The sequence below is a fragment of the Apis mellifera genome, linkage group LG5 (genome assembly GCF_003254395.2).
Source record: "Apis mellifera strain DH4 linkage group LG5, Amel_HAv3.1, whole genome shotgun sequence".
Lineage (NCBI taxonomy): Eukaryota > Metazoa > Arthropoda > Insecta > Hymenoptera > Apidae > Apis > Apis mellifera.
Genome location: NC_037642.1, coordinates 4,607,981 through 4,623,159, shown reverse-complemented (window position 1 = coordinate 4,623,159; position 15,179 = coordinate 4,607,981). Strand labels below are relative to the sequence as shown.

The window sequence follows — 15,179 nt, the reverse complement described above, 5'->3', positions numbered from 1 at the left end:
TTATGCAAGCGACATTTCCGATTCTGAAATTCGATTCGATGTGTTTAATGATTGCTCCAAGGTATAATCAGCCTCTGACTACTTTTAACGAGGATAAAATATCGAAAGCCAGTATTGAAATATTCGATTGGAAGGAAAGAATGTTTTAAAGGGTTGTACGTAAGGTACATAATTAATCATGCTGATTGTAAATGAAGAGAGTAAATTTCGTTTATCTTGCGCTATATCCTTGAGTCCTTTAATTATTTCAATTATTATAATTCTGAATTTTATTTATTAATCATATTTACCATTCAAATATACAGATTTTCTTCCTTCCAAAAAATCTACTCATTTCCTTCCGTCTGTTTCTTTTATTAATTTCACTCAATTCTCTTCGTATCCAACAATAAGCAGAGATCAAAGACATTCAATATCGTTTCTACGCATCATGTTATATAATATTTTTTAACACAGTTCCGTGCACGTTTCATTGGGCTCTATAGGATGTCTCGAAGGAGTGTCAATAGTCATAATATCAATATCCTCTTGAGGCTCATAAGTTCCTACAGACAAATCTCGCGAGAACACCTGCTGGTTTGACGCTGGTTCGAAGGGGTTACCTTCCTTCCTTCGACTGTGATGCAGGTTTCGAACGTTCCTCTTTAATAATCTTTCCTCGCGTGGTAAATACATGCAGTTGGTGCTCCTCCGCCCTTTATTCACGGGAGAAAAAACACTTACCGGCAGCTGGGGGCCCCCCCCCCGTGGGTGCTTTTCTCGCGGAGCGGAAATAAACCGTCCCGGAAGGCAACCAAGTTTAAGAAACTTAAATCAATAAACCGTGTGGACACATGGAATTGTAACTTATGTTACCACCGTTTACCGGCCCATTTTTATTCCACGCCCACGGAACGGGTATCGAAGGATATCGCAGGAAATCGTGGAAAACGATCCCCCTTCCTTCTTTTTTATTGAATTTTATTCGATTTAAAACGTGTTCGGTATATATATATATATATCCCCCTCCCGGCAAATGAACGACGTGAGAAGGAATCGTGAAAGAAATTTTTCTCCTTCTCTCTCTCCTGTAATAATCTCCTTTCCTTTCTTTTTTACCTTCCAAACTACGTGAATGATAAGGTGGTTCTTCGATAATTCGTTAAATTGTTCTTCAGTTTCAATTACTCGTTTCAAAAAATTTATCCAATAACAGTGAAAATCAATTCTTAATATACAATTTTCAGAGGTTCGTCTTATGATCTATATAGACGATATTAATAGGGGATTGTCGTCGCAGAGCTCGATCGTTCAAAGCGCAAGGTGAAAATATTCACTCCGATACCCACCCTCCCCCTTATCGACGTGTGCGCGCGGGAGAGGGACGATATCTTCTCGATCCACTCGGCGGGGGGTGAAGTGCATGCATTCTCATAAGCCGCGACAAGCAAATCTCGGTGTATTCGCGGAGAAGACGGGTGGGAATCCTCCGCGGTTCTTCCGCGAGGTGTGCTACGTGCCCGGGATATCTCGTGTGTATCGCGAAGGGGAAACCCTGTTTGGATAGATCGCATCCACTGATCGTGATATTTCGCCTGTGTGACACGTGTAATCCGAACGACGATTTATTTATAACGCGTTTCGTACGTAGCGACGTTGATGCGTCGCTCGGTTTCTTTCGCGGATTCGTCGGCCCATGAATAAAAACGAGACGGTTGGACGTGAAATCGGGACGAGTTTCGTAGGGTTACTCGCGAATTTGAACCGTTTCTTCTTCAACGATGGACGGCGAGATAGGTTTGGAGAAGGGTGCGGAGAGTTTTTAATTATTATCTTCTTCTGAGAGTTTTTTTTTTTCAGTAATTTAATTTTCTATGAATTGATTAATGATTTGAGAAGATTGGAGAAGGAGATAGAAAAGTTGAGATATCACGAATATAATATCTCTTAAATAATTTTTTTTTCTCTATCGATTAAAGAGTATTGGGGGTATAATTAATGTGATAGGGAATTTTTAGTAATTTCTCGTTAATTGATCATCAATGTTTACGCGTGTTAATAAAGGTTTTCATGGTTTCACCGATGATGGGCATGTTTACGTATAATTTGTACGCAGCGTATGACGTTCTCAGCATAATATCCCTAGGCTATTTACATGTTGATTTCAATGAATCAGACACGAAGATCAGTTGGTTAAATTATTCCCATTATATCACCTTATTATTATCCTTTAATTATTTTATTTTGTGAAAAGAAGCCTTCTCGTTTGAAACTATCTACAGTGTGTATGCATCAATTTTTCTAATCTCACGAGGACAATTTTTGTCATTTTATTACTCGTTACTTGGAATGGAATTTAAAACTTAGCACTAGCATGAGAATGAAAAACAAGTGCAAACGGTATTGCCACGAGAGTGGTTACGGATTTCACGATCCTCACTGGTTTGCCAAGAATTTTCAGGCGAACGACAGACTTTCGAAGACAGAAACGGGAAGTTCAGGGAACGAACGGATCCGTGTTTCACGCTCGAGAGCGTTGAAAACGCGTCGGGATAAGGGGTTAATGAAAATATATTGCCCCCAATAAAGCAAAATAATCGCTCGTTCAATTCGTTCTCTCCTTCCAACCCAACCCAATTTCCTTTTTTATAATATTATCCGACAATAAGATCCTTATTTACCATTCTCTCTTTTCACCCCCTTTATTCCTCTCTTATTTTCACCCTTCTTAATTTCTCTCACATCTAGCAAATGCTTGTTTCTCGTCGTGCCGTTTTATTCTCATCCTAATTACCGAACGTACCGAAATCGTAACTTTCGCGCGTAATTAAAACGAGGCGGGTAAATAAATTGTGAAACAAGAGAGAGAGAGAGAGAGAAGAAAGAATTCGTTGGCACTCGTTCGTCCGACCGAGTAATTTTTCGAAGGGTCTTTCACTGTACGCGTGGATACAATGACACCAGAGGCGAACCCCTTTTTTGGTCGCATTACTTGCGGCATTTTGGTGTTGCGCGATAAAATAAAACATTTCGCGAAATAACGAGGCCACTGATGCGTCTATAAAAAATACACAGGCGTGACGGTGTAAAGGTATTTGTACATGTGTGCATTCGCTCGCTTCCGTCGAGTTGACATCGGTGAACGAATCACATCGGTGTAAATTGAACACATGTTTTGCATTAGCGGTGCCATTTTCGCCTATACATATATACAGTTTCACGAAAAACCTACATTTTCCAACAGCTTCGATACATTACCGCATCGAATCTAGATTATTCGACGAAATGTCGATCGGGGTGAAATGTTTCCCGTTATCTAAACTGGACCATTGGTTTCGATGGAATTTGACGAATTACACGTATTGTCCACAAAATTGTCCTTGTCTTTTTGGAATGGGACAAGGAATAATAATGATGATTATTGAATAAGCGTTGTTGAACAATAGCGTGTACAAATATTTTCAGAATAATTACGTAGAATAATTGATCAATTGATAATATCAGTGAATATCATAATATTAAAAGTTATAGATAGTCTTTTGCATATATAATAATTCATTCAAATTCATTCATCATTGCATTGTCGCATCTATTATTCTTATTCGCGATTGATAACTTATTATAACGGCATTAGTTTAATTATTCAAAGGATTTCAGGAATAGTTGTATTGCAGACTAATTAACAGATGCTTTGTTTATACGAAGTTTATTGAAAATAATATTAACATCGGATAACCACACTCATCGATTGACCTGCATTCGATGAATATATGCGTATGAATATACGTGATGTTTATTACTGTTTAAATATATTATTATTATTAAAGTAATTAATTCTCCCATTAATCAGTCAATCGTATAATTAAAAATAAAAATTATTACACGAGGTAACGATCGACAATTATCCGTTAATCGAAACAAGCCTTTAACTTTCTTTTCAAATCCGATTCAAGAAAACCCGCCTTAAGCGTAACTTTGTCTAACACAAAATAACAATCTCTAAAAATCCCTTAGCGCCGATCTTCAAACGCGATCAAATCGAGCATGATGCAACGTTATCCTTTATATACGAATATTTCGTACGTGGACTAAAGTGGAAAAGAGCACATGCATCCTCATAAGCCGCGACAAGGAAATCTCGTGGCTGGAGGCGGTCGGGCTGGCCACGGGCCCATCGGTCTCTCGGCTGCCGTGCGTGTCTCTGCCTGTATTCGGCGTTCGTGTCCGGTCGGCTTAGTTCGGGTTTTTCCGGGCGCGCTCCGTCAGTTAGGCGGCGCGCGCCTCGTGTCCCACGGAACGAGTCTCTCAGTGATTACCGTGCAGTCCTTGCGACACGATCTCAAGCTTCCTGTGTTACTGGTTTGACGACAAGGGTTGATCGCGCGCGAGTTATACAAATACATCGAGTGACGGTGAAAGATACAAGCAGCAAGTATTGCGAGAAATCCTTTTCCTTTTTCTACTCGTTATCCTTCGCGGCCGAGGAGAAATCGAGCGTGCGCAATAGCGCGCCGAATCGAGTTGAATCGGAGTATATCAAAGTGTTGAAAGTGAGACAGAAGTTTTCCTGTTATTCTTCGTAATTTTGCATGCGCCGTGACGCATTCCAGAGACATTTGTCAAACTTTTCGCGTATGGGACAAAGAAGGAAACGTGGAAATCAGTTGACCAAGGACGCATTCAGGTTTGTTCGCATGAAATCGCGGTAACATTGTATCACGCTAATATCGCGCTATCTCGCGGGATAATGGATCAGTCGCGTGGCGAGGGGTGATGGACAATAGATGGACGCTACGTGTCGCTGTTCAACCGACGGATCGCGAGAATAGTATGTGGTATACGCGTGTGTCAATCGCGCGAAATCGATCGTTCGAACTTTTCAACAAGTTGTAACGCACCGACTAAATTAATTCTCTCTTCGACGTTTCTCGCTCGGTCGAATTGTGCTGCTTGTGTGTGCGTGTACGCTTGAGAGGACCGCGATGGAAACGTATTTTATCGAAACGTTTCGCGGACGCGAAGTTTAACGCGAACGATGCTGCCATTTCGGGCTCTGGTGAATTTTTCCTAGTGACAAAAGAAGTTCATTCGGAAAATTATCCAGTTAATTGGATGGTGATCAACAGATCGATTTTGAAGGAGCTTTGTTTGAGTTGACAGCCTTTGAAAACAAGTTGAAAACTTTGGAAACTACTGGAAATTGTGTAACGTGGTTGAACGTGATTGTTGATGCCTCGACTGTTCTAACATTCCCAGAGAAACGATCGACTTTGCAAAGGAACAGGTAAGCGCGCTGTTAACGCCTCGAGAGAATTCTAGGTACTGTGTATAAAGTCTTCGCTATGAGGTTATCGAGGTGTTGTGTATTTCATGATATCGCAAAATGCCCATGGGAAAATGATTGTTAGCTCCTTTTACTTGGAATTTTGTTGTTTGGATAGACAGATTTGCTTTACGAGACGAAATTGTTCGATTGGGATTTTTTGTGGTTAGTAGTATTGATCTTCTCTAGAATTGTCGAAAATTATATTACAATTCGATTTTATCATTTAACCTATTATATATAATATATGAATGGGAGCAGTCAGGACTCTTTTATTATTATATGTTTTAATTTAAGGATAAAAGGATATTTTAATTTTTCATTTTGGAGAATTAATATAATTGAATATAAAATTGAAACAAGCACACGACGTGCTAATATTTTTTTGTTTTTCATTTATTTAGTATGCAATTAAAAAATTTTGCATCTTTTATTTTTAACAAATTGACATAACTGTAGAGACGTTTATTATTACTTTCTTTTTATTGATTACTTTCACTGCCAATATTATTTTCCTGTTCTACTATTTTTTAGTAAAATTGAAATAATTAATTGTTAACATTTCATCAATAATTTCATCATTTTTTATAATTTTGACACATGACATTAGGTCTATTAGAACTTGATACTTTCATAACATTTCTTTCATATATATTTGATAATGTAATTGATACTGTATCTTTAATTTTAATTTTTTTTTTCAATTATTTATTAATCCTTTCATTCCAGCGTATATACAAATATTTCTTCTTGTACTTTTTCATTTTACTATAATATATTATATATTAGTTTACAACATTATCAACTAACAGTTTAGCTAATAGTTTTCTAACAATTAAAAAACCTAACAAATTTATATAAAAACACATCGGTTCGCAATATTTTATTACCTCATTCTTTCTCTATCGATCGAAACAAAATTTCAAAATTTATATCGTCGCGAAAATTCGAGCAACATGGAACGAGCAACCGCCTCATTTACCACGTTATAATATACGCATCACGCTTTAACTATGCAAAATTCAAGCTAAATTACCACCCTGAATATCGCGTTCGCACCACTTATTATAAGGGTAGCTCGCCTAAGAACTCTCGTTGTTCGTTCTGCGGTTCGAAATCTACTTAAAACTTTGTATCCTCGAGCGAATGACCACGTAATGGTCGACACACAATGTCGGCTAATAAGACGCGCGCGAAACGCGAGTGGTGAAACAATGGAAGGAGGGGATGAAACGCATAATGCAGATCGGTCGGAAAACGGAGAATTTTCGAATTTTCGCGACGAACAAGGAGCGTGACTTACTTTTCGTAAAATCCTGTGTAACAAGATGAGAGGAAAACTTTAATTACTTGGGAATTATTCGATGGATAATCGATGGAAACATCTCCTGGCCGAAACGGAGAGGGATTTTCGTGATCGGGGGTGTTGTTAATTGGGTAAGATCGGGTTGCCGGTCTCGTTTACACAATAAGGTGTCGATCAGTCGGAAACAATCAGCGTTCGAGTAATAACGGAGGGGATGAGAGAGAGAGGGAGGAAGAGAGAGTTCCATTGGAATCACATCAATGGTGGAGGGGTTGGAGGCGGTGGAGGAGGTGGCGAATTGAATAAGGAAGAATGGCTGTAATTCACATCGGTCTTTCTGACGTCGCTTCCGCTTTTCTTTTCGCGCTTATTCATTTTTACAGCAGTTGCGTCTGATGCGGCGCAAAAGATGCTCACGACCCAGTTTAAAAGAGTCGACGAGCGGACGATGTAATTATGATTTAGCGTGCTATTTTTCGTTCCTTTTCCCCACTTCTATTTTTCCCCCTCCTTCTTCTTTCCGTTTCTCTTCCTCTCTGCTTCCCTTTCTCACTCCTCCAACGAGGGGAGGGGACGAGAAAGGTTGTTCAACGAAAATGGGGAAATGTCTTTTCGAGCGTGACAATGAAACTCGCGACAAAACCTTGTCGTTGTTGCATCCAAACTCTCTCTCTCTCTTTCTCTTGAGCGTTTTTTTATCCTTGTTGGGAGGAGGGAGGGTAAAATTGTTTGACGTTCGTTTTCCTTTTACTCTCGCGCTCGGTTTCTTTCCACGTCGACGATTTTCGGTGACGAATTTCTGCCGAATTTTCAAAAAGTCGTCCTTAGATCTCGATATTTCGAATACGTATCGGCCATTCAAGCCACACAGAAGATTTAATATGTAGATTTCGCGTTGTCTTTGAGCTTGGATTTCGATGGGGTGGTATTTGGAGAGTAATTACAGTTGAAACCTTAGAGAATGGAGAACCGTCTTGGGTTTCAGGTCCTTGTACCGGGGCCCTCGAGGGTCTCGTATTGTCCTTTGATCCTTGTTAAGGTTAATTTGGAATTTAATTCTTCATCGGATTGTGCGAGATGCGAGAGTCTCGCGAGACGTTTATTTAATTCGTACGTTTTTTCTTGGGATATAAATTGTTGTATTTGAATTGAATATCCGAGAGGAAGAGTATTCGCATTCTCAAATGGGATTTATCAATCTCTCGAGGGATTAATTTATGAAGAAAATTAGAAAACTTGAGAATCAAATACTTTTATTCTCTTCCAAAAAAATTCCGAAGGAAACTTGAAATTAATTTTCGAAGAATAGTTAATCGAATTGTTCTAAACTTCTCCCAGCTTCGAATAAATCTGAAAGTCGATGAGAAGATATTCCAAATATCCGTTCGTTTGAAACGAATGTATATTTAAATTAACGTTTCTTCTAATCTGAATTGTCAGCGTATATATATATAAACAATCGGCGAATGCGTAAATGGTGCTCGATAATGCAAAGCATATGAAATCGTTACCGTTTCGATATTTCCCCGAAATTCCACAGTCGGATAATTGAAACGCTTTTAAATACGCAGCTTCGATTCGAACGAACGAATATCACCGCATTATCATCCCGATCGTTGTTTCGATAATCGATATATCCCACGCTTAATAAAACGGGGTTCATTTCACAGGCGAGTGTAAATTTGGACAAAGGAACCGGCGCTCCGGTAATTTTCTAAATTGGACCCTCTTCTCGAAAAGCGGCATTCGTCCTAAAAGTGGATGACTCGCCGCTTCTTTCACCGATTGTTGTTCGCACGTTGGATGGATATTGCGGTCGATATATACCGGGAAATATACCGTTACACGGCCGAGGAGGGCAAATTAGACACTTGTCACACGGTTAACCGGCAATTTTCATAAAGGAGAACCACCGCCATCGAGGATTTACAATTTGATTTGGTCGCAAATAAGAGGGGAGGGGATCCCTTTGGAAGGACACGGTCGTTTGTCGGTTCTCCAGTCCTACCTACCGGTTGAAACCCGGTGATTTGCAGAGGTTTGCAGAGGTTTCAGATCAGAAAGGGATGAATGGGTCTTCCGTGATTTCTCACGTGTATTTCATTATTATGCCTCTCGTGTGATTTCAGTTTAGATTACACCCGGTCGAAATTTTATTTTTTTTTCTCCTCAACATGTAACAATTCGAGGCTACAATATGTTATATTTAGGTAAAAGATTGTTAGATGATTTTTTTCGCAATTAACCGATCTAAAAAATATAAAAAAATAGTCTAAATTATTAACATTATTAACATAACAATCCATGCATTGCAGGGAAGAATCGTTGTATTTCATTATTATGCTTCTTGTGTGATTTCAGTTTAGATTATACCCGGTCGAAATTTTATTTTTTTCTCTCCCCAACACGTAACAATTCGAGGCTACAATATGTTATATTTAGGTAAAAGATTGTTAGATGATTCGATATAGGAAATATATTTGTGATAATTTTCATCCAATTATTTCGCAATTAACCGATCTAAAAAATATAAAAAAAGTCTAGTTAGTCTAAATTATTAACATTATGATCCGTTGTAGGGAAGAATCGTTGTTCTTCCGAAATTCTCAAATCCTCAATTTTCCAATTTTCCTTCATTTCACTTACCCTTGCAGGCTAATATTGCACAATCGTAAAATAAATCGCGTGGAAATCGGTAACAGGGGGAGAAACAAGGCTCTTTTCGCGCGATTCATTTACATCCCTTTTAATATTCGGCCGACGATTCGGCGAATTTGAGGCACGTTCTGTTGGCGTGCCAAGGCTCGCGGAAACGTCGTCGTCGACAACGAGGACGACCGGTGTTCGGGATGACGACGACGCTCGGGGTTGGCCCGAATTCGTGAATGGGGATATCGTCGTCGTCGGGAAGCGCGTTAAAATTCCAAGAATATTCATAAAGAGCGCGAGAGGAGACGGCGTGACAAAAGATGGGCGGTTTCCTTCTCCTTTCTTTTTTTCCCCTTTCGCCCTGCGAATGCAACGTCAGTTGCATTCGATAGAGTTGCACGTGTGGCGCAATCGAATTCGACCCATTGTCGACCGAAACCATCCCCTTTCCCAGCCTCTTATTGCGCTTATGGGGGAGAGATCGGGTGAAGAGAGGATCGTTAAGGTCCAATCTCAACCGCCCTCGAGCTGACCGCCGAATAGTTGCACGCGCGTCGATGCATTTACATGGAAATCTCGAAACCCGCCCTCCCCTCGCTCCATTACATTCCCCGCATTATGACGTCTCCTCGTGACCTCTGTTCAAGAATCCTTGGAATTTTGTTCTTTCCTTCCCAGCCACGCCGCTTTCTCCTTTTAATCTTTGATTTTTGCAAGACAAAGGAGGGGTGGATTTGTCGAAGCTCGGAGGCGAGTTTTGAATTTCAGTTTTATTATAGCTAATAGGATAATTGGAACTCTTGGATGCAAAAATGAAAAATTGGATTTCTTTTTTTAGAAAAATGATCAGATGACAGATAGATAGAAAGGAACGAGTTCTAATTATGTGCGTTGCACGATCAAAAATACAAATGAAATTATATAATTCGCGAGAGATCTATCAAAAAGTTTCGAATACGTTTAGAGAACGAAAGGGAAGAATTCTCGAACCCGTGAAAAAAAAAAAGCTCAGCGTTTCTCGTTTTTTAAATTTCAATATTCCCAAAATATCCGAGGGGAAAGCGCCTCTTGACACTTTTCCAAGCTTAGTATCGTTCTAACTACAACCCTAAACTCTTCGAAGCCGAATTTCCCTCGTACGCGCGATCCAAACCGACGACGACGATCCAAGGGATTCGAAAGCGTTGAATGTGACAAAAAAAAAAAAAAGGGGGAAAAAGGAAATACCATTCAACGACGCAACCATTTTTCGAAAAAGCGGACTGGCGAAAAACCGGGACGCGATTACAACGAATGCATAACGTCAGCAAGCGTCACACAGGGGGTTTGAGGCCGGGATGGGGGAGAGAGAGAGTGGGAGGAAAAAAAAGAGAAAGGGACAGGTCTATCGTCTCGTAGCAGCGGCAGACTGCAATGGGCGTGCAATCGCTGCTGCTGGAACTTGAATACGAGCCCTTGCACGCGCGAGAAAGGAAAATCAGCAGAATAGGATTCGTGCGAGGGAGAGACATGGAGAGAGAAAAAGGGGAGGGTGAGAAAGGAGGAGGGAGGAAGAACGTGCGAAAAGATGGCGCGGAAATCGGGGTGGATGGGATTGGTGAGCCGTGATCGAGTGAAATTTCACTTGTTTTAACGTGTTTTCGAGCTATCCTAGTTATCAATACGCGGCTGATATTTCGCCACGCGATAACGAGTTTTTAACCCGGTTCTTCAACCAATCGCGCGCTACCTGCAAGCGGAGAGTCGTTCATTAAGGGTTGAATAGGGATGGAAAATGGAATATTGGGGATGTATTTTCGTTGAACGGGAAAATATTTCTCGCAAAGGGTTTTTATCGTTCACGAGATAAATATTTTGAGAGGAAGAGAGAAATATGAATAATTTATTCTTTTATAGGAAGAATCGTAGAGAAATGATTTACGTTGAGGGAAACACGCGTTAATTACGCGTCGAGTTTCGTTTGAACGAAGGGATGCTTTGTATTGCGGGGGAAAAAGATTGTTCGTTAAATCAAACTGGAATCGTGACCGGAGAATCGTTTTCTCCGCAAGATTCGATGTTTGAACTGGTACCGATGGTTCGTTTAAGACTTTGATTTAAAAAGGTCGGAGCCCCGCGTTGAATTTCGAACGGATCGATAAGCTTTGCCAATATCTGACGAACTTTCGTTCCTTTTTTTTTCTTTATTTTTATTTTTATTTAAATGACTAATTAATACACGCCAGTAATGCTTTTGTGCGCTTTTCGAACGACGAGTCTCATTTTCCTACCCTTTAATTTCTAAACCCGTGACTACATTCTGTATATTCACGAATCGTTAACGCACAAAGTAATCCCGCTCACTCGTTGATCAATCGAGTTTCAATCCCTGAAAACGGAAAATTCCCCCTTCTCATTATCCTCAATCGCGGAATTTCCATCGAAGAACGGGTATTCATTTCTTCGACGAGGATTCAATGCGCTTCCAACGTATCGGCTCCTCCCTTTAATTTTTTCTGTTCTCGAGCTAGGAAGAAAGTCGAGTCGAGCAAACTTTCTTTTAAACGTAGTAGTGCAGAATTTTAATTAATTACTTGTCACTATTGGGAATAGTTTTAATTTTAGAAACGTGTAAGGAAGTACTTCTTCTTTTCTCAAGTTTCATCTAAAAAAAAAAAAAAAGAAAAAGTTAATTAGAGAAAGAGGTATAAAAAGAATTTAAAAAGAAAAGAAAAAAAGAAACATTTCATGTTCAAAGCGAGAATAAATTTCCATCGGAGATTTCTGTCTCTTCCTTCCGAAATATTAATTAGTACTGGTATCTGTTTGAAATCCTGTTCCTCCGTTTTATATTTTTCTTACAGAATGTTCCTTTTTTTTTACATTTTTCTCTCACGAAAGTTGCGATAATACGAATCTCTGGAATCGAAGGAGAAACTTTTGCAGTAACCCCAATCCTATTGTCCTATTTAATAATCGATGAAATAGTCATAATAGCGGGTGAAATCAAATTAAATTCATTTTAATCGATTCAAATAGAATTTAAATTCAATCAGTAATAACGTTCTCCCACATCTCCTCAATGTGTAAAATTTAATAATCTCCGAATTTAAATCCTTGATTTAATCTTTCCCAAAAAATCTAATTTTCCGTTAAATATATTCAATTTTTCTTTTTCTTTTTCTTTTCTTTTTTTTTTTTTTTTAAAATCAACCATTCAAGATTAATCACGGAATTAAAAGGAATTAAAAGGAAACGAAAAAAGCAATAATAGTCAAAAATATTGCAAAAGCGATAAGACAATTTCACGGATCAATAGTTTTGAAAGGTACAAAGGGAATAATTCAAAAATCCGCAAAAATATCGTCAAAGACATTGCAAAAACTGGGGAAAAAAAAAAAAAAAAAAGAAAAAATGTATAGTCAACAGAATGAGTTGTATGTATACATAGAGCAATTTTTTTCAGTGGAAAATCTCTTTGAAGAACTGAGATCAAACTTCAGAGTTTCGGTATTTTTTCGTGTTTTGAATACAATTTTGCCTGGGAATATATTTTTTTTTTACAACAGAACGATAAAAAAAAGAAAGTACTAAAACCAGAATCTGAAATTTTATAACGTGAAATTTTACTCTATCTCGCTCCGTTATAAAGTTACACTAAAAAAAAAAAAAAAAGAAACGTAATCTCAAGGATTGATTTATCCATCGTGCAATCCTATAATAATTTCGTTTCGTTCATTTTCCAACACAACTTTCTAATAATCCTCATCATCTAATCTATATGACTTTTCTGATCCAGAAGACACAACAACCATTTCATACTCGATTCAATACATTAATCAATTGAATTTCATAGTTTAATCCATTCATTTCTATATCTGCCTCGTATTCATCTTATCTTTCCATATCTATCTCTATCCATTCTGACCGATTTTCTTTGGTTGCAAGGTGACGGTGGCGGGAACGAGCAACGTGGGACCGCACGGTGGAAGAGGAGGCGGGAAGGGGGATCCCCTCGCAGCAGGGTTGTCGAGGAGGTGGTGCGTGGTGCGGAGGAGGCGGGACAGAGGGTGGCGGGAAAGTCGCAGGAAGCGAGAAGGGAGGAGGAGGAGGAGGAGGAGGAGGTTTGGAGAGAGAACACAAGGCCGCAAGGCTGTGTGTGTGTTTGTTGTGCTGAAGGAGAAAACGGGAAGAACGTCGTCGAAAAGAAGAGAAACGGGGGAGAAAGTGTGCGGGAGAAAGAATAGAGAAAGGTAGGGATAACGTGTGCCGTTGACGTGATTACGAGTGACGTGACGTGACGTGACGTGACGTCGAGGCGTCGAGATGCTGCTGGATGAGATGGCCGCCTCCGTTCACACGCTGCTGTCACTACTTCTCGTCCTCGGTGGTTGTACGATGTGCACCGGCAGGATCACGAATCAGGAGATAGGTGAGTGATAAAAATACTTTGCTACTTTACTTCTGTCGAGGAATCCTCTTATTCGTGCCGTGTTTCATTTCTATTTCTCTCCTGCGAAAAATTTTTAATATGAACTTTGATGATTCGAATTTTTCTTAACCGAAGAAAGGAAGATCTATTTTTATAGATATTTAGTAGTTAATTTAGATAAATTGATTTGAAACAATGTTGAAGTTTTAAAATATATGGAAAGTGATTATAGCAGGTAGGGTAGTTGTAAAAAGTTGGAAATATTTTAGAATCTGGTGGTGCAAAGGAGCAAACTGTTCCTGTAAATAAATGTTCAATGAAGTTAATCTTACAGCTCTTCTGTATTTTTCATAGAAATTAGAATTTTTCATTAGAAATTTTGAGGATGATACTGTGAAATTAGGATTTTGGCGTGTCGCGAGAAATATGTAACTAATAATTTTCGTGGGTATACCTTGGTGGAGTGTATTTCGAGTGTATAAATTCTTGGAAAATTTGGAGAGGATGTTTCCAATTAAAACTATCGTAGTATATCTTCTCCGTACTCTGATTTTGAATCGTGTCGGGTTTAATAGCGTTAGAGAAATATTTGAGAGTAAATTAAGCGAATTTAATATATTTTAACTCGAGATATTAAGTTAAAATATATTTTATATTTATAATTTTATAGTAGTTGAAATGTCGATATTTTTACCTGTAGATTTCCATGCGATGACCTTTAGATAATCTAGAATTATATTACAGAGTTCTTGTATAATAAGTTAAGATTCTCGTTACAATGTAATTTATTTATATAAAGTTTATAACTTCCTCGCCTGTATTTCCAACAATTTCGAACTCTCTCTCTCTCTCAACATTAAATCATTCAAGGTCATTGCAATTTCTTGGATACGTGAATCAAACTTAGTTTTCTTCATAAGAAGATTTTCAATTTAGGAATATATAATTTATAACAAACATAACTAGAGACAGAGGATGATTTTTATATCGAGTTAAAAATTGTTAAATTGTTTCTAAAAAACAATTATTAAATCACAATCAAAAAATATGACTTTTTAATAAAAATCTAACCGTTGAAAAATTACAGATATAATACTATAATTCATATATAATTCATCCCCCCCACGAGTTTTTTTATTTTTCAAAAATCTTTTCCAAACTTTCTCGCGTCTAATCTTCCATTAATCCCGATTATGGATTAATTTGTATCCGTAAAAATCAGCGCGAGAAATTACGAACGACGACAACCTGTGGCTTCCTAGCTTTACTCGCCACGATCTCGGGGGTAAATAATTAACCGAAAAATCAACTTGGAATAATAGCTAGGCACTTTGATACCTAATTAATTGTGTGCGATACATATTCGTTGCTGGTGTGTTTCTCGCGCGTGTATAACGTTTACAATTGGACCGATGTGGCGCAAGAGTGTTGGAGAAAAATTTCACCCTTTCTTTTCCATCTATCTTTTTCCACCTCACGAGTACATACTCGATCAAATTAGCAAATGTAAT

The 15,179-nt window shown here is 38.6% G+C and overlaps 1 protein-coding gene across 4 annotated transcripts in view; it reads left to right on the top strand.

The window, feature by feature from the left end:
* Positions 1 to 15,179, top strand: part of LOC408824 (immunoglobulin-like and fibronectin type III domain containing 14) — a 416,641-nt gene that overhangs the window by 86,135 nt on the left and 315,327 nt on the right. For 3 of the 4 annotated variants that reach the window (XM_026440920.1, XM_026440919.1, XM_026440918.1), the window contains exon 7: positions 13,185 to 13,668. In XM_026440920.1, the coding sequence (XP_026296705.1) occupies positions 13,563 to 13,668 (106 nt within the window). In that variant the 5' untranslated portion in view covers positions 13,185 to 13,562. Of the gene's footprint in view, positions 1 to 4,273; positions 5,264 to 13,184; positions 13,669 to 15,179 lie in introns of those variants that run through there. The other variant, XM_016912263.2, reaches the window with a different exon arrangement.